The following is a 19,979-nucleotide window of genomic DNA, read 5'->3' as shown; positions in this document are numbered from 1 at the left end:
GTCATCTCACAGAGACTACTTTGAATTACACAGAATGCAAATAAATATGGGACAATAATAGAATTAAGGGCGTTAACAAATGATACAAAATTATTTACAACACTTGTAATAGTGCAAAACCTCACAACTACTACCCTCCTCACTGAATTAAAGGAGTCTTTTTGAGGACGGTACTTGCGTGTGTGTGCTGCCCCCAGGTGGGGGGGGGGGGGGGGGGGGTGTAAGAACTGACAGTACTGTATGTGGCATTATGAGTGTAACCTTAACTGAACATCACAAAAGGACTCTCCTGAGAGCTTCCATAAAGGTGATGCTAAATCACTGAGATGGATATGCATTGTTAGTTTAAACAGGTCGTACAAAAGGGGGGAAAAAAAACAAAACAAAAACAAACTAACAAAAAACCAACAGCCAGAAAGCAAACAGTTTTATCAATTGGTAAAGTTGAGCAAACTCAATGAAACAGTGTTCTTTCTTTAAGGAACACTGGAGGAACCACAGAGGATAGAATGTGAACCCCACCATGAGAACAAGACTTTGAAATGAGCGGAAAAGTTGACAACCTAAAACCACATGGTGGGTAGTGCCCCACCACCCCTGAGTGAAATCTTTTTTGTTGTTTAAAATAAGGTCTAAGCACCTTTAGTTACCACAGAACACCACTTTTGCCATTTCTTCTCAATCCAAACAGCGTCTTGGATTGTGACAGGCACACCACAAGTTTTTAAAGTGCGCTTGCTCCCTCGAGACGATTCTTTCACTCAATTTCCACGAACCCACGAACATCAAGTTCCATTTAAAAGACAAAACAAACAAACTGCTCACAGAAATTACATTTTGTCATGCAAAACAATTCGTTGCATATTGAAATTTCTTTTTGGGACCACTTGTTTTACTTATGATAATCTCGGACCTTGCAGCAAGTGTGGTTATTTAAGAAGAAGAAGAAAAAAAAAAAATCCTCTTCAGGTGACAAAGAGTACACAGAATCAGTCAAGTGCCCGTTTTTCCCCAGACACCTACATTAGAAATATGTTATTGGTGCTACTTTAAATAACCTGAAGAAATGCCACCTTGGTCCCCAACAGGCCTGTCATAGAGAGAGGTTTGCAGTGAACATCAAAAAGACAGGTTTGATTGCTACTCTTGAAGACCAAAGTCAGCGAAAAGCTGTACTCAAAAACATTTCTTTACCTAATACAGCTTCCTAATATTCTTGTGTATTTTGTGCATTGTTGATGCATTCATCCAGTAGAGACTGGGAGGGAAAAAAAAAAAAAAAAAAAAATCACTTCTGAGCAATGATCATTAAACAGGTTTAAATCCTGCCAAACTCAAGAAGTAATACTGCAATCATTTCTGCTTGGACAGAGAGAGAGAGAGAAAGGACAAGACCATCAGGAAAGTATCGAGCCTCTGCGGGCTGATCTGAAGTTTGGATCTTAGCCATCATCATTTCAACCCACCGCCGATTCAGAATATAAGAACCATTTGAAGAGAAGTACCCGAAAGTGACTGGATTTAAAAGGCGTTTAGACACCACTGCTGATTGAGGGCTAAATAACAGACAAAAACATCATTCCATCATCACTCATGCAAAAGACGTGTGCATCTTTGGCTATGCATAGCACTACGTCGAGAGAGGTGAGGTGCAATCATCGGCACTACAGCAGGCTAATGCTTTAAGCCCTGTTCAAGAATGCATGCTCAGAAAGAAGAGGACAACGTAAATTCACAGATGTGGAACAGTTGCTGCCAGAAGCGTGCCTATCGACTTGACTAATGTGGCACCTCACTAAGAGTCATTTGGCTTTGGTTCAAACAGACACTGCAACCAGGCAGTGCGTGTACATGTTTTTGGCTCGGCTCTATGTGACTGGGTCGCAGCATGTCCTTTTGTTTTGCTGTGTTGTTTACTGCACTTGGAGGAAATATAGCCCTTCAAGTCAACAAGTTGTGTCTGAAATTGCACATGTTGGCCACTCTTCTTTTGTGCAGGCCACATCGAGACCAAAGTCTGAGTACGTTAAAGTTCCCTGGCTGGTTCTGCTGGGAAGAGGCAGAAATGATCTTCCGATCATGAGTCAACCAATCTCTCCTTAAGTTGCTGATTGTTATGTGTCTTGTTGGTACCTGTGAAAAGAAAGAGAAACAGTGCGTTAAGCTACACCTACTCCTGGAATTACATTTGTTTGCTCGGCTGCAATATTAACTTAGTCTTCCTTCGAGCAAACTCGTGATCAAAATGTAGATGACTGAATTCCCAACACTCCCTCTGCAAACAGTTTGGAATTATTAATAAATGTAAAGATGGGAGCATTATTGTCCTTCAAGCAGATCAGCAGCATGTTTCAGGGTAATTGAATGCAACTACTTTATACGGGTTCGGGTCCACTGGTCCCCTCAAAAGAAACAGTCAGTGGAAACCGCGCTTCTGAGTGATCACCTCTGATAAAACACCTATTCTGAGCTGATGTACTAAGGTTTTCAGTCATGATCTGTACTTTTGCAAACGCTTGGCTGAAGATCACACATAAATTTCTATACATAAAGACACTTACAACATCTGACTAAACAGGCAGTGGCCCAGGATAAGTCAGATTTTCCTAGATTATAATACATGTTTCCACCCTTTCTTCCTCTCGTCTACAGGATCGGAGCCAAATGAGCAGGAAAAAACTATGCAAATTTTTCTCTCTCTCATCTCCTGTGTCAAGCTGCAGCCCTCTTCTCTCTGCAAACATGCCAACACACAAGATTTAAAAAAAAAAAAAAAAAAAAAAAAAAAAAAAAAAAAAAAAAAAAAAAATCAAGGACATTTTACCTGCTCTGCAAGTTGAATTCAGGCAGAGCGCCCAGGGACGTCAGCTGTTCCTCCAGGGCCACGATACGTAAACCGATGTAGCCCGAAGACAGCAGCAGCAGCACCACCCTACAACATATAATATAAGTCAGATTCACTGCCTGGGTGTCAAAGAATCAAATGCAGACCTTTCCATAGATTCAACCAACAGCTGCTCAAACAAAACAGACTAAATAGCCAATTCCAAAGTGATGCTAGAGCTAATGCATTTTTATAAAATATGTAATATTATTAAAAACAGACTGAAAATTTTGTTTCTTAACAATTGTCCCATTTAACAAACTAATAAATCACATAAATAGTTGACAAGTTACTTTTGTTGGTATATTCTACAAGATTATCTGCTTTAGAACCACTTTTTACTTTTTCGCCCCTCAAATTGAGAATTTGGGAGTGAAATGCAAGTTCAGATAAAGTCATGAGGATAAAGACAGCTGGGAGAGAAGGATCTACTCACAAAATCAAGTAAATGAAGAGCAGAGTGTTGAGGTTGCTGGCCTCTCTCTGAACCACCAAGGACTTGGCTTTTTCAGTCACATTCCACACCCATGATCCACCTAAAACATATAATAATTTAACACCAATAACAACACCAAGGTTTTAAGGTCCGTTGCAAGCAGTTGTGATATTATAATTTCAGGCCTTCGATATTTATGCAGTTTTCCATATCCTACCAGCATAGGCAAAACTAATGCCAGTAACTAGTGTTAACTGGCCATGTGTTGCTTACCTGACACAGACAGCTCTTCTGTAGATGAACTTTCACTCTGCTGCATATGTAGGCTCTTCAGAGAGGAACCATTTACATTAGGCACTGCCTCTGTAAGCAGGAGAAGCAAGAGAGGGGGGAAGTTAGACTTGTTTCTGATCGAGATGGTAAACGTGCAAAGTTCAAGGTCTGATAGGAGAAGAGTAGATAACGCTATCAACACGTAGCACTGTCAGCTGAGGTCTTGCAGCATTTTCAAGTTATCTTTTAAGAAACGCTACAAGTTACTAACAAGTAACAACAATAATGCATTAAAAAAACAAACAAAAACAAAAGACAGCTCAACGCTTAGAGGTGGTGCTGAATTTTCACCTGTATGCAGTCTATGCAGAGGGTGGTCCTCTTGTAAAGTCTGAGACTTGGAGCCATTGAATTGGTCGAAGCTATCGTCCAGACTGGACTGGCTGGAGTTCTGTCAGTAAGATGAACACAGAACAAAAACCATCAGTACAAAAAAAAAAGAGCGGGAGAAAAAACAAAAAGAAACAATCATGGTTTTAAAATGCAGAAAAGAGTTACTCACCACAAGTTTGTTCTTATCAAAGCTGTTTTCAGCTGAGGAGAAGAGAGGGCTACTGTTTGCACTGACATCCTGAAACAGAGGCATTAAAAAACAAAAAAAGTATTAAGTTGTCATTCATGGAGTTTATATTCTGCACGCTCTGAAAAGGTTTATTTAAACTTGTAGATGCAACAGCATGGCTGGAAAAGCACATTCGTTGCAAGACTTCCAATAAGCCAACAGTGACATGGTATAGTTTTACAATATTGTGATCCATTGCAGAAATTTAGATTTCTTTTGTGACCTCAGCCACTCACCTCTAGCTGAGGACAGACTGAACGCAGCAGCTGAAAACACGACTCTCTATTCCTCAGAGCCACAAAGAGGTACTGCACAATGGGAGGGAATATAAAGAAAACAAAACGAACATTAGCCATCTGCCCAACATAAAAGGTCACCCAGCCACTGACTACATTACATATAAATCAGAGTTCAAAGCTTACGTTTGACTTTGACTGCACACGCTGTGTAGGCTCAATAAGTGTTAACTAAAGATTGTGTGAGGATAAAGGTGAGAAACTGACCTTATCTCCCTCTGTGGTGCGAATTGACAAGGCGTTGGGTACCAGCAAAGCTGTATTCTGCTTTTTCACTCTTTTAATGCAGGAAACTGGAACCACTACCTGCAAAGGCACACGAACACACACAAAGAAAAGGTCAGACTTGCGTCAGACAAATCCCACAACGAGCTAAAAAGAATGATGGGCGAGGTCTGAGCTGATAAATACCTTAGTATCCTTAAGCAAAACAGAGGAAAAGAAACAAGCATGCGTGTCAGTGATGTATAGCCGACCATGGTAGGGCACCTCCTTCTGCAGGGCGCAGATGTATGCTGGGAGAGGAGAGCAGAACCGTTCAGTTTTATGCAGCTTGTTCTTTTAAAAAAAAAAAAAAAAAAAAAAAAAAAAAAAAAAAAAACTTTGATTCTTCATTTAATAATTTTTTTTTAAAAAACTTACCATGAATCAAGTCTTCACTCTCAGGAATGTCTGGAAACAACTTGTGAAATGTTTTGTTGTGCTTTTTAAAACTCTGAAATAATAAAATTGGATTGTTATTTAATTAAAGTGAAATACTTTCTTCATCAGTTTGCTTTTAAAGTTGAGGTGGACTTACACTTTGTGAGCCGGTGCCCTCGGTCTTCTTAAAGTCTTTGCTGTCGACGTCAAAAGTTTGCGCTCTGAGGAGAACATGAAATAAGAGTGATTAAGGCATGACTAAAAAGGAAATGAACACAACATTTTACCCGCATGAACCATATCATCTGACTTTTTCCTGGATTACAAGGCTCATGTGAAGCTGCCCTGATAGGTCCTGTGTCAAATGAGCAGGAAAAATATGCAAAACTCTCTCTGCCATGTTTATATTTCTTGAATTGCAGCCTGTCTTTGACTGCGACACACAAACACACACAGCACTACATAGCAGCGAAGCAGTGATGGAGTTAGAAAGAAAGTAAAAATGACGACAATTACTTTATTTAAATGTAAAACGTTAACAATTACTTTGTTAGGAAACCTGTTCAACAACCTTAAAAATGTTGACAAGTGATATTTTCACCTGCTCCCACGCACCCATGGTATGTTTTCCACAAGCACAGCACTCATATTTAAATTTGTCACATGCTTTTAATCTTTAGCTACGAGGTAAGGCAATGACTGAGATTTAACACTCCATCTGAACTACTAAAACGCTTATTTATAGCATTATCTATAAATGAGTAAAGCTGCCAATACGGTTATAAAAAAAACAAATCAGCATTTGAATATCTTTGAATCTCTTCAGAGTGTTCACTATGCCCACACAACTAGACAAAAGAAATAATCAAGACTGAATCATCAGGAATCAAACTCATCCCCACGCTCATGCATTTGAATCATGTGAGAAACCAGCCTACATGGGGTGTGTGGTCATGTGTGCATGATGCCTGAGGGGGTCAGGTCTTGTGATATGTGTTCTCAATGAGAGAGTCCACATAACATCAGCTGTGTAACCGTAAGCACCTCCAGGCAGTGAAATACTGTTAATTTATTATGGAGTTTTATTTTTTCACCCATTTAAAATGTTCATCTCTTTATTAAAACAAATGTGAGATTAAAACAATTTCTTGCTCTACCAAATTTAACTGATCTGAATAACAGAGTACACACAAACGTGGCTCTTTGGGAAAGTTTTAATTTAACACATTAAGCCACCGTATTAAGAAGAATTAGACATTTATTTATTTATTTTTAAATAGTAAAGTAAATTTAAAGGTTCAAGTTCAATCTTCTACTCCTCCGTGGCGGTGTATAGAGACAAAATAACAAAACGAGTGTCACTTTCCAAAATTTGTATGAGGCTGTTATTAACCGTCACAGAATCCACGTTTTTGGCTTTTGTGTAATTAGAACTGTGTCCCCATGAAGCCCACCTGACAGGTGCTTGTCTGGTCAGGGTTTTGTGCTGTTGCTGGATCTCGAGCTGGGCCGCCTCTAAACTCAAAGCTTTCCTCGCGTCCACCTTCTTGATGCTGCCATTGCTTAAGGTGCTCCTGCTTTTCCTTACTTTGGCTGGCAGCCCACCACTGCTGCTCTCTACTGGGTAGCTGCAACAAATTAAGGGGGGGGAAAGGGGGAGAAAGAAAAAACAAAAAAAATTACAAAATGAGCCACTTTAGGTTTTAGAAAGACATTCACATGTACGCAAACAATTTAGAAAGTCTCCAAGTAGACGATGACTTTTCACAGTGCAAATACGAGTGATTCTGCTTTGTTGGACACAAAAAGTAAGTCCGAGCATCCACTGATAGCACCTAAACATGCATTTAAAAATAGTTGCACCAGTCTACCGCAGCCATTTAAAAAACAGAACATCTTACCACAGGATGGCAAATGAGAAAACCACTAAAAAAAAAAAAAACGGCACAGGGAAACAACAAAACTCAAACATCTACCATCAAAACACAGGTCAGTTAAACACTGCCAATATGTTAACATGACATATTTTTGCTCTACATCAACTTTGAGTGTTTTAAGCCTCTCTTTTAAAAAAAAACAAAACTCCAAATCACTTATCCCTTTCCGCTGAAGTCATCTGTAATGCATAGATGTATCTGACATCTATGTCAAACGATGCCCATCTTTGATGTGCTGGCATCCGCTACCCAATCCAAAGAAAAGGTTTTATTGATAACATTGCATCAGAGCTCAGTTGACCAGAAGCACCTGACTGCTTTACAATCTGATCGACGTAGGTTCATGCTCTCAACCTGACAAGCCTCTGCAAATATACCATTTCAATAAAGAGTCTTGTAAAAAAGAAGATTACAAGTGTCTCTATAGTCCATATGCTCTGTAAGAAACAATGGCCTGTCCTTGACAAGGAACTAACAAAACAGATTCACAGGATAAGACAGTGGAATGATTACAACATCCTGAAATCCCTAAAAACACATAGCCCACATTATATAAGACAGTGTAAAGCTTGCATTTCTTGTTCAAAGACAACAACACCACACAAATTAACTTTGAACTTCCACTCACCTGGTAAATTTAAATCGCTTTGATGAACGAAAAGTCATATACCTACTGACAGTAGGCATTTCCTATCCTAATAAATGAACACAATGAATAATTTTTTAAAAAAAAGTTTCTTTTTTCTAAAAAGCCTGCGTACAGGCCTCAAGGCAGAAAAGGTAACCAAGAACTAAACAAATATTAAGACTCCCTCCTCCCAGAAAAATCTTTAAAATCCTCTTGACATTATGCATGTAGTTCCAGTTAAGTTGTTGTACATAAGGCCTCTTTACCACATCCTTCTACAGGGGAAAAAAGAAAACAAAAAAACCACCCTGTTGCTCACTTGCTGTATGAATGTGCTAGCAAAGAGGAAGCTGTCTCTATATGAGAATGGTGTGACACTCCGTAGCGTGTGACGTCAAACTCAACCACACCCCCAGAACAAAACAAATACAGGCAAGAGCACACACAGTCCCTCCTCTTTCTCGTGTACACACACACACACACACACACACACACACACACACACACACACACACACACACACACACACACACACACACACCTGATGTGAAACAAAACAAATCCACAGATCAAAAGCATCAAACTCTAAATCCGACAAGGAAAAAGATCAGCCAATAATTAACAGCCATGTGTATGACAGTGAAGGTGAAATTCTTGTGAAGTGAAAACACTAGCCCTTCTAGAAAGTGGTGCATTATCCATCTCCCCCTTCAGTCAGTGAATCTAACCACAGAGGAAATAACAAACCAAATAACAAAAGTTTACATTTTCTGTTAAAAGTAAGGAAATCACCCAACTGTACCGACAGTATAATATGCTGGCTTCTCTAACAGCGTCAGCCATTTCTGTGCTGTAATGATTTCTTTTCAGCATGACCTTTTAGTAGGGCAAACGTGAAGAAACAAAGAACATGAATGCAACTGCAGTTACCTGCCCTGTTATTTGGAAAGTATTCCGCTCTGTTATGCAATGCAATACAATCAAGCAAGAGTGGATAACATTTCAGCATCTATGTGAATGTCCAGTTTTTAATCATTGATGTAAAACCCATTTTCAGTCAATTGTAGTTGCACAAACTTTATTCTAGAAACTTATTTTTATTGCATATTTAAAACTATATAAAAAACCTCTTAAAAACATTTACCAAAGATTTGGAAACTGTGGGCAAGTAAGTTAATGTGGCTGTTACACTTGAAGAAGGGTGCGTGCTGTCACAACAATTTCAGAATCGGGCCTGAACTGCTGGTCGGGTATTCAAATATGCTCACCTGACCCTTTCCTACTTGGCAGACATTAAAGCAGCAAAGCAATATAGGCATGATTGAAATACTACTAGCTTGTTTGACATTCTTACCTACTTCCTCTATTTAGAGCTAAGCAAAACCATTAAGGTTAAAGCCGTTTCCTCTAAGTCAGGAAGCCACAAACACCCGTACATTTCAACAGTGCAGCCTATCTGAAAATTAAACTCCTCTGTGATATTTTCATTGTCAAGCCTTTGCATTAGTTTGTTAACATATCTTCTAAAAACACTGATAACGTCAATGTGCTGGCAAATTAAGAGAGCAATTAAAAAATAATCATCTAAAAATAAAAATAATTCATGTTTGCGTGCCAGAAGTGTTATCTCAAGATTATCAATGAGGCCTCAGTAGAAGAAACTTGCTCAATGGTGTATAAAAACGCCAAGGCTAGTGAGTGAGTACCCAGTGTTTAAATAAAAAAAAAAAAAAAAAAGTAATGAAATGAGCAATGTGGGGAAGAAATGATGAAACACCCATGTCCTGCACAGGTTGCAACAGAGGCATTTCTAAATTTCAAAGGCGGTGGTGTTGAGTTATGCGTATGTGTTGAATTAATTAGACTAAGGCGCTGACATCTGACCTACTTTCTTGTTCAAGTAACAAATTACAACTTTTTAGTCTAGTTTAAGTATCACTCGTAATATATCACTGCCAAAGATTTTCTTAAATCTGCTTTTTTTTTTTAGATAAAGTTATGGAGGTATGTTATTCATTAGAACTCACTGTAGAGTACAATATCTGAAAGAAAAGATTCTGTACAAAGAGAAATGTGATATACCTCAGCATAGAACAAAGATTGCCAACAGATATCTTTCTTTATCTGCATTTTTTCCTCTTCTCCCATCTTTAACCAGACAAAGAGCCAACATTAGAGGTCTCAGTGGTTACTAGCTAACAAATCTGAATCCACTGACAAAACAAAGTTAAAAACTGCTTAGGGAAAGTGGTTCATCAAAAAAATAATATAGAGTATGACAAAGATCTCTGCAATTTGACACTAAAAGAAAGTTGCGTATGGCTAGAGCAAGTTCTGCTTTACCTGACAGTCTGAAGATGACTGGCTGAGATCAGTAAGCAGACTCGATTGTTCGTCTTACCTTTTCACATCTTCCGAGCAATGAGAATCCACAGGACCCGGCTGGTTCAACAAGACTTTTGGTCTTTCCATAACCAACGAAATTCTCCGTACTAGTCTTCAACAGTCCCTGAAACCTTTGGCCAAGACAGGCGACTATAACAATGGTAATACCTTTTGAACTTGGACCTAGGTGAGTTAGGAGCCAAATCAGAAGCCAGGGACTAAAGGTCTTTTTAATGGCTTAAAGCACGTGTGCTAGTTCAGCATGAAGACAAAAACACCAGATCCAGAAACACGCAGCAGGACAGGAGATGGGAAACAGCAGAATGAACACAGTAAACTTAAAAAAAAAAAAAAAAAAAAAAAAGGTCATTTGATTTCAAACCCCCAAATCTCCTCCCAAGCTCTCTCCTTTCTAATGCAGCTTTAGTATGCGTTGTCAGGGAAACAAGTAACAGTGGGAGGTAGTTGATAAAAATGTGGAGGCCGAGGGAAACAGTGCCGGGTTATTCTTAGTTTGCATAGGCAAACAACAAAATTCAATAGCCTGTTCTCAATAACAATGGGGCCGTGACTTCAGAAGCAGCCGACAATATGACATGCACGCATGACAATAGCCAACCCAGCCTTTGTAGACGATGTGAACAGGGCCATCAATGTAAGGACATTTGTGTTGAAGGGGGGGGGGGGGGGGGGTCCCCTCAAAAGCTGTTGACTAACACACAAATTAAAAAAAAAAAAAAAAAAAAAAAAAAAAATCACCCCGTAGGTGGAGTGCTGTAAATGTAGTGGAGCCTAGGGTGTTTTTTCATCTATAGACTATTTCTATGACATCAACATCACTGAGAAAGATAACGTCCAGCTGGGCATGTGACTTCAGGCCTAATTTAGTCACAATACAAAAAAAAAATAAATAAATAAAAAGGAAAAAAGGAAACCACTCCTTCCTTTCTAAATATTGGTTGCAACATTTTCAATAGGAGCTTCTCAGAGCAGAGCTATAGGATGACACATTGTAGAACAGCATGCATTTACCTAATGGAGGCAATTACGCTCCTACTTTACAGTACCAGTAATTCCCATTTCGTAATGACTTCTCTTCATTGTCACCTGGGAAAATGACTACTTTTAGCTGCTCCATCATTCACCACAGCAGGTGGATCATGTCTGATCTGGCAGATTTTTATGCTGGATGACCTTCTTGATGCCACCCCAAAGTGTTTTGTGTCTCATCCCAAGATCAAGATGGGCATTTTCTGCTTATTAGGCAAATGCATATCTCAATAAATTTCAGTTCCTTAGTAATATTCTTAGAGTTAATGTCCTTATTACTTTATCAACTGTCCCTTTTATATCAAAATGACAGAGGGTTGACTAAACATGCCTTGGATATAAACAGTACAAAGGCGTTCCACTGACATTCAGCTGGTCAGTGGGCCACCGTTTTCCCCCTTATCCCTGCTTTTTAAAACTCCTGATACACTGTACAACATCACACAACAAACCCCTTACACAACAACCTTAATCAAGTTATTTAAAAGCTACACAAAGCCAACACCTACACCCCCACAGCAGATCTGGCTGTTAATCCCCTGATGTGTCAATTTGTCCCAGTGACAAAAAAGGAAAAGACACTTTTATTACCTGGCCTGTTAGAATTTCACTGAACATGATGACAATAGAATGCATGTTTGCATCATAAGAATATTAAGAGAACCAAAAATCAAGAGTTGTGCCACTTTACTGCATTGTTCAGCCTAGGTTTCAGCAAAAGATCACCTTTCACACTGTTTGTAAGGTGGTGAACTGCCATTTATTCTCTCACATAGTCATACAAATGTGATTACCAGTGAATTCTAGTGTGGTGAAGACCAATTTCTCCAGTACAGGACATTCCAGTCATTAAAAGTACTCCTTGGGGTATACACTGCTTTCATTCACTACCCTGAGATGATCCCGAGAGTTTAGCTTCAGACGTCAAGCCAGCGTCAGCTGGTCTGCAGTGACAGTTGCCTTAAGACAAAATTGCTTTAGTACAGAATGCATTTCCATAACCAACACACAGCCCAAAGTTTACAAGTGAGGCTTGGGGAAGCATTACATGTGTGAATCTCTCAAAGATCAGAATAATTGAGAATATTGAGAACAATTAGAAACACAAAGTGTAAGAGCACCATCTTCTGGAGACCCATGGATCTGTTTTTGTTTGTTTTTTTTTTAAATATAAATGTGACCTACTCTTTCTCCAGCAACCAACAGAACAAGTTCAATAAAAGCACAAGAGATTATTGCAACTGTGTTCGGTGAACCATGTCATTTGACAGCCATAATCTTTTATAATCCACCAAAGCTAGTATGCAACAAACAAATTCATCTCAACTACTTTATGACAACATAGTTAAATTTTTAACCAAAAAGGGAACAAAAAATGAAAAAAACAAAACAAAAACAAAAAAACAACAACTTTCAGACATAATGTCAAAGATGACCTTAATAATATTGTCGGCTGGACTGAAAAGCATAATGCGTCTGCTTGCATACGTGCATGTCTGTGAGCGTCAGTAGAGTACCCAGGAAGGGCAGGGAAGGAAGCCAATGGACATGGCAAAATTTCAGACTCTGTGGCACCCTGCCAGTACCCAGTCTGTTGAAAAAGTGTGTTTGTGTGTGTGTATGCACAAACTAGAACAGAGAGCATTACAGGATAAATGTGTGTTTCTCTGTGGGGAATCACGTGGCCCTGTGCACACAGCATCTCTCCCCACTTCCTCCTGTGCAAACCAGGCAAAGACAGAGAGGTTCTTTCTTCAAGGCAACAAACAGAGTGCTCACAGTGTCCCGGCAGGTGAGCCCTAGTAATGTGCTGGTTTTTTGTTTGTTTGTTTTTTTTAAAGTCCCACTCAACATTACGATTACAATAAGTGCAAACATATGAAGGATTGCAATAAATTAATTTAGATGTCACAATGCATAAACCCGTCCCTTTTCTACATTTCGTTTCAGACACACATCTCATTATCTGACAGCATCTGGAAGTTTTACAAATCTTCTCTCAAACTTTCCTAAGCTAGCTTTCTGTGTGACTATCACGGTGTGTGTGAATAAAGCCATAGGAAACATTCATGTAAAACATGTTTTTGCGTGAAGGATATAATCCATTTCACTGCAGAGCAGGAAGTGTAGTTGAGTGAAAACTTTCCCCACACATCCACTTCACTTGTGTGGGATGTTAATTTATGCTGATGGTTGCACAAGGACATGTTCCGTTTTAAAAATTCTTTAAACCACCTAGCCGGATCTAATGTTTGTCTAAAAGGCAGGTTGCTTTTGTGGCAGTCTTTGATGTAATTCACCTGTCTCGAGTTTCACACCCTACTCCACAACTTTACTAGCGCAAAAAACCCCCATCCATTCATTTTACTTAAACAAGTAGCTGTTTTTATATGCATTAAAGCCATATAAACATTTAACAGTGCAAATGCAAATTCCTTGCTGAAAGTTTAACCAAAAGGCATTTCCAGTAGAAATGGGCTGACATATCCTGAGCATAACCATGTATAATATCCACTGAAGTTAAAAAGAGGTGCTTTGCAACATTAAACTGCAGTGTGCCAAATAAAAAAAGTCAAATAGGTATTTCTCGGACCATAAGGTGCACGAGATTATAAGGCACGTTAAGCGAAACAAAGCAGTGAGATAAATCAAACTTTATTCAACTCATTCTTCTTGATTCCTCCACTTCTGTACCATTGATTCATTAATGCTGTATTCTATCACAACTGATCTATTCCCATGTTGTTGCAGTATATTAATGACTAACCTTCTATTGTGGATGGATTATCTCAGTTGTTCTACTGACTGAAGTTTGGTCCGTTTACAGCATCCTGCCATGCGATTGCATTTGTCTCTAACCATCAGGAACCGTCACATTAACTTTTATCGAGTGGAAAAGTGTTAGCATTCATCCTTGAGCTTCACTGTTTATGTTATGCTAACACAGCTGTGTTGATAGCCTCATTATATACCAGCTAGCCCAACTTCAGTAACCCTACAAACGTCACTGCTGTGTCGCTTCCTGTCTTCATTTATGTTGGAAGTGATTTTTTCAGAAATCTCTCAGTCAGAACATGCTATATCATGTTTAGGTAAGCGAAACTAGCGAGCTAACTTCTAACTCCGTTAAATGTAATGAATTCTGTTTTCATGGATGCCTGGATGTTGAACTTCATAGTTACACCTGGTAAAGCAGCAATGCTGATCATTTCATTAGAGATGAAAGAATTTAGACCGTTTTACACTCTCAGCGATGTTCGTTTGACTTCGGGACTTTAAAGGACAGAGTTTAGGACCCAGATTATTCCCAGATTTACAAGCACCTTAGTCCGACAAGTACGGCAATAACGACAGCCCGCTTGCATGTTCTACAAAAAAATAAATAAATAAAAAGTGCTTTGTTGTGTATCTGACGGACAAACACCAAACCAGTTAAGCTGCACCATTTTTACAAAACAATTCTGGCTCATCCGTTTCACTCAACAATCTACTTTCCCCATTCACATTTTCCATTACCGTGCATTCTCCGTGCCTTTTCGGCACTGCGCATGTGCGTTTTACCCATATTCTATCGCGATATGTCATTTTCTTATCGTTGCCTAGCTTTGTACCGGTATAGGGCTTTGGAGTTGACGTCACGCCGCAATGCATTGTGGGAGCGCAAACAAACACACTGTGTTGGAACGACGACGACAAGAAACACGCTTAAAAGCAGCTCAAAAGAAAACTGACGGTATAGAGACCGATTGCGTCCAGAGGCGAAGCAGCGGTACTTGGAAAAAAAATAGAGTGCATCGCAAATCTGGACCCATATGAAATACGGCAGTGGAGTAAAGACCCAGAAAACTTACCGCCACTGTCCTACCCCGATATCTTCACGTATCTTGTTTGTGGAGTAAGCGCTTACACAGCGAACCAGTTTCGTCACTGGAGGCGCACATCCAATTTACAAATGGCTGGGTGCAAGATTTGGCTATTTTCAAGCCGCCAAACTCCTAGTACGTCGTCATTCATACCAAAGTAAGTCAGCTGGAGTGCATCGAGTGAAATAGCCATTTTCCACCCCCCACCATAATTAATGTTATGCATTTATCATTGAACTGCTAAAATATCGTTATCATATTATATGCCCATAATTGTAAAGTACATGTAAATTAACACATTGATAATCGGGTAAATTATTAACGCCAATTTGTGTCCTTCCTGTCTCATTTCATTTATTGCCTTTACATCAACCAATCAAGTCACTTCATTCTATGTTTGATCGCAATTTCTATAACTTCCGAGACCACCAACGATGATATTATTCAGCTATAAAGTGTGATGTGAACATATTTAGAACTTACCGGAATGAAAATGTCTTGAGCACATCAACTGATATCTGGAGACGTAACAGAACTGGATATCAGCTCGTCTCACGGCTGCTATCCAGGCTAGACGCCTTCGTTTGGTAATATCCGATACATGAGCTCCTTCATGTTACTTCCAGGTTGGGAAAGCATAAAAAGACAATCGAAACTTATTCCCGTGCCGGTCGTAAGATCGAACATTGCAGCCGACCACACAGCAAGTACGAACCATGGCTATGCTTTCGCTCCTTACTTAGACCCCCAAAATGGCGGATCGGGCCAAAATCCTTTCCACGCCCACCCCCGTGACATCACGCTCCAAAGCCCTATTACCGTGAATGGTATAATATGGCCCAGCCCTAGTAATTATAGCATTTTTGTAGTGAAAAACTGAACACAAAACACATTAACTGGCTCGTTAGGCCCCACAAATGCAGTCTAATACTCTGGAAAAATAGTTCCTCCTACAGCTTCCAATGAGCAGTTTTCACCTTGTCGAAAAGATAAGGTAGTCATAAAAATCAAGGTTTAAGTTCTTTATTGACTAGAGACAAGACATTCTGTCATTGAAGAGCTAAATCAGATGTTATTCTGCTGTTCAAAGTTGAGCCGAACGTAAACAGGCTTTAACTCGTGCATTCAGATAAGCCTGCATAAAGTCATCTCTCTAAAATGAGACTAACCAATGCAAAAACATTAGGTGAAATTCTCCAAGCCACTGCGAGCTCCAAAAAGGTTAAAAAAAAAAAAAAGCTAAGAAAAATATAGCCTCTTTCTTGACTCTGTAACAAGGTGGCACTAGACTGATAGAAGCAACACGCAACTTCAAATGTGACCACCTAGTTGGCCTTCAACCTTTCATTTACTGACAAACAGTGGTGCAAATGTGGTTTTCATCTTCTAACTTCAGATTTCCCAATGCCTGCAGCATTATTTAAACCAGTCTTCTCTGCCTACAGTGGAAAGGAAGGTCTGCACTGGGAGCATCCTTCTGGAGTCATAGCTGCCCCACCCAGACTATACTAGGCTCCTACGCCCAGACATTGCAGCTAATCTGCACCAGGTTATTTTACATTGGAAGCAAAGACATCTGACAGTATGCAAAACAACTACAACTTGCAATGAGCTCTGAAGCATGTAATCTGTGTAAAGGCAGAGATTTCACTTAATTCCTGGCTTCAGTCACTTTTTTTGACAAAAATAAGCAGCACATTTATTAAATCTATCTGATACTTTCAACTTCATTCTGGAAATTAATCAATGCAGGGAATTGAATTACTCTGGCTTAATGTTGCAATCGCAAGGCAAAAGTTTTGGTTTTTCTTGAAGCCTTAACCCATCATAAAAAAAAGTGCGAGTTTTGGAAACATAATCATGGTACATGCCATACTGGACACACACAGTAGCTATCCTGATAACCGGCAGGACACTTCAGCTCGGTTGGCACTCGAGCAAATGGCCATGTAAGGGGAAGAACTTAAAGGCAGAGCTCAGAGGACGTGAGTACTCACAATGAAATGCTGAAAGCATTTATATAATACACCATGTACCACCCGTGGTCAACTCACAGGAGCTATAAATAGTTTTTTCTGAGAAGACAGACTTGGACATACTACATGTGACAAGTGTGTTTGTGCGTTTCCCTGAGAGGTTAGAGGGAAACACACCATACTGTAGGCTCGTGTGGGTGACTGTGATGGTGGTAAACGTGCCTCTGCCCACTGAAAAGACTGGATTATCAGTGAGGATGACTACAGAATCAATATGACGCCAATCTGACCCACATTGGTCAGCAGATGAAGTCATGATTTCTCAGAAATGGGCAAAGGCGAGATTAAGAGCCTACAAGTTCTGGACTAGCTTAGTTTACACCACTCTCCATCTGGTAATACTGTTTATTTACGCTTACTGGAAAAGATTAAGGAGCTAATACTGCTCACACAAACATCACAAGGCTAAAATGGGTCGACTACACTGTTCTAGAAAATTTGAAATAAACGATGAAAGACAGCAGTTTAAAATTACACCACCCACCCTCCCACCCAGCGTGTAAACCCACACTTCACACATTGGTGTTAAGTTTTAAAGCACATATGTTTACTTCAGAGGACAACATTTCATACATCAGTGGCCAAGTAATTACATTTTAACACTGGAAAATACTTTTACCAAGACTAGCCAGGAAACATGAATGGGGTCAGATGCTCAGACTACCAGCCAAGTCAGTGGCTAAGCTAACAACATCCTTTAGGCTCTTATGCTTCAGTATATGCTGTGCTAATGCACACAAACCAATACTATAAAAGGTGCCAGCGGCTGCAATTATTTACTGGTGCCTAGTGAGCTTTAGCTCTTACCCTTTAACAGCTTTAATTTCGTAAAAATAAATAAATAAATAATAATAATAATAATAATAATAATAATAATAATAATAATAATAATAATAATAATAATATATATATATATGAATGTATCGTTAGCATTAGTTCATTTAAATATCAGCAGATCTTCGGCCTAGCGAGTGCTACCATGTTAGCAGTAAATCCCCAGTAACTGGCATCACGTCCATCTTAACCAAAATTGCTCCCTTAAACTTATTTAACACTGTTCGGTTAAACAGCACGTCAGCATGAACTCAAAATATAAAATCTTATCGAACAAGCTGCTGTCAAAGGGATAGTGTGCATCCGCCCAGTACTGATGCACACCCGGCAAATAACGGTTCAGCTAGCCGCACCGCATTAATACCGCTTACCTCTCTTTCATGAAGTGTTTTATTCTGACAATGGCCTTCTCGTCGATCTTCCTGAGGAAAGTTTTCAACCTCTCTCTTTTGTTTTCAAGCATTCTTCCCTCAGCCAGTGGTAGTCGATTCGTATAGAAACGACTCTCCACGCCAAACTCCAGCGTTCTTGTTTGGCTTCTGCTTTTTTTCCCCTGACCCCCCTCTTCTTCCCCACTTCAGCCACGGCTGATTATGATAATGAGCTTAAATCGGACCAAGTCGGAGGACCAATCACATTTGGCAAACAAGGTTGAAAAAACGGTCATGTCAGCCCGGTTGTCCAATCAGAATACGGTGGTTTGTCTTGCGTTGACCGCCCATTACCTTTTATGGAAATGGGGTCGTCCCTTTCTGAAGAGCGGTATAAAAACGGGGCCCTGTAACGTTGTTGTGCTGGCATGGCCTTTTCAGTCAATAATTTACACGGTTTTAACATCTCACGTGCGATCAACAGAGGGGTGTATGCCCTGTGGTTTAACAACAGTGTTTCTTGTGTCAAAATATACTGAAGTTAATTTGAAAAAGCTGCAGACAGTTGCCTACTTACTTTTTTCATTTAAGAACTGAAAGCTCAAGTTTTGTTGTGTGATAATGAAACCGGCCACATCAGCTCATATTAAAACAAACAAACATAAGCTACCAGGATCATCTGCGTTTTAAATAAACAATAGCACTTTCAGACAGAGCAGTTGTGTCACTGCAAGTCAACTAATTCCACTGGTGCTGGCATGCAGGGCACAGCAAAGCAAATTTACTTAAATATCACTGCTTATGATGAGCTAGAAGACAAACGAAAATTTGTGCCATTTTATCAGGGGAAATCCAACAACTCAGAAGGTTATAATTCCTCGCTTGGTGTCTTTTCTTGTGGTCCATACCACTTCATTTTAGCCCAGCACTGCCAGCATGCAGTTTCACCTCCCCCACCTCACTGGAAAATGGCACCAACTGCAGCAACAAATGGCTTTTTATACACCTACTCAGCAGACCAAGGTCATAAGGCCACAGTTTAGACTGTCAGCTAAGTCACATTGCAATCACAGTGGATGTCTACGTGTGCTACATGTGACTATGTATGTGTAGGAAAAAAACAGAATATGTTACAGAGATGTCGCGTATCGAAGTGACTCTGTTTGTGTGATAAGACATGAGCAACCTCGAAAAAGTTGTTTTAGGGTTTGACTTTCAGCCTCGTTGTTGAGGCCGCAAGGGTCCATTCTGTCTAAAAATATGAAAAAGTTAGAATAATATTTTCTTAATTACTTGTCACTGCGTTCCCAAGAGTTAAACTCTATTCATAGAGATCTTACACACACAAAACAGAACCATTATCTTATAGCATTTTTGAGAAATGTGGACGCAAATGCCAGAAGCCTTTTTTGGCCTCACTTGGCAGCTCAGGCGCTGCCACGCTACTGTGAACAGAAGACGCAGTGTACTGCCGCATGACACAGCAAACACACCACCCTCACAAAATCTGGCCTACACCAGCCAACCCCCGGTCTCCCCTTCCATCCCCTCTCCCAGGAAACAACACAGATAGAGGGGAGGAAATCATGTTTTGGGGGGTGTACGTGCAGTGTAGGCAGTAACTGGCGTTTCTCTGCTGGCTACTGAGTAAAATAAGATGGATTACAATTGACCAAATAGGAAACCACCCAAAGATTAAAAAAATAATAAAATCCCAGGGTC

General features: G+C 39.8%; 1 protein-coding gene across 2 annotated transcripts; it reads right to left on the bottom strand.

Annotated features, from left to right (window-relative positions):
• Window positions 1–190: 190 nt before the first annotated feature.
• Window positions 191–18,474, bottom strand: LOC113037602 (GRAM domain-containing protein 2B). 2 transcript variants are annotated; one of them, XM_026194850.1, is made up of 13 exons: window positions 18,258–18,474; window positions 6,608–6,781; window positions 5,311–5,374; window positions 5,154–5,226; window positions 4,923–5,026; window positions 4,719–4,817; window positions 4,452–4,523; window positions 4,156–4,224; window positions 3,945–4,044; window positions 3,594–3,683; window positions 3,321–3,420; window positions 2,825–2,932; window positions 191–2,133 (listed from the first exon to the last, which is right to left on the bottom strand). In XM_026194850.1, the coding sequence occupies exons 1-13, from the start codon at window positions 18,347–18,349 to the stop codon at window positions 2,115–2,117; spliced, it is 1,164 nt and encodes a 387-aa protein (XP_026050635.1). In that variant the 5' UTR covers window positions 18,350–18,474; the 3' UTR covers window positions 191–2,114. The 2 variants fall into 2 exon arrangements, with proteins under 2 accessions (XP_026050635.1, XP_026050636.1); XM_026194851.1 differs by lacking the exon at window positions 18,258–18,474 and adding an exon at window positions 7,719–8,195.
• Between the last annotated feature and the right edge of the window lie 1,505 nt (window positions 18,475–19,979).

Source organism: Astatotilapia calliptera, chromosome 15 (assembly GCF_900246225.1).
Source record: "Astatotilapia calliptera chromosome 15, fAstCal1.2, whole genome shotgun sequence".
NCBI classification, from domain to species: domain Eukaryota; kingdom Metazoa; phylum Chordata; class Actinopteri; order Cichliformes; family Cichlidae; genus Astatotilapia; species Astatotilapia calliptera.
The sequence above is the reverse complement of the archived record's forward strand: the minus strand, read 5'-3'. Positions and strand labels throughout refer to the sequence as shown.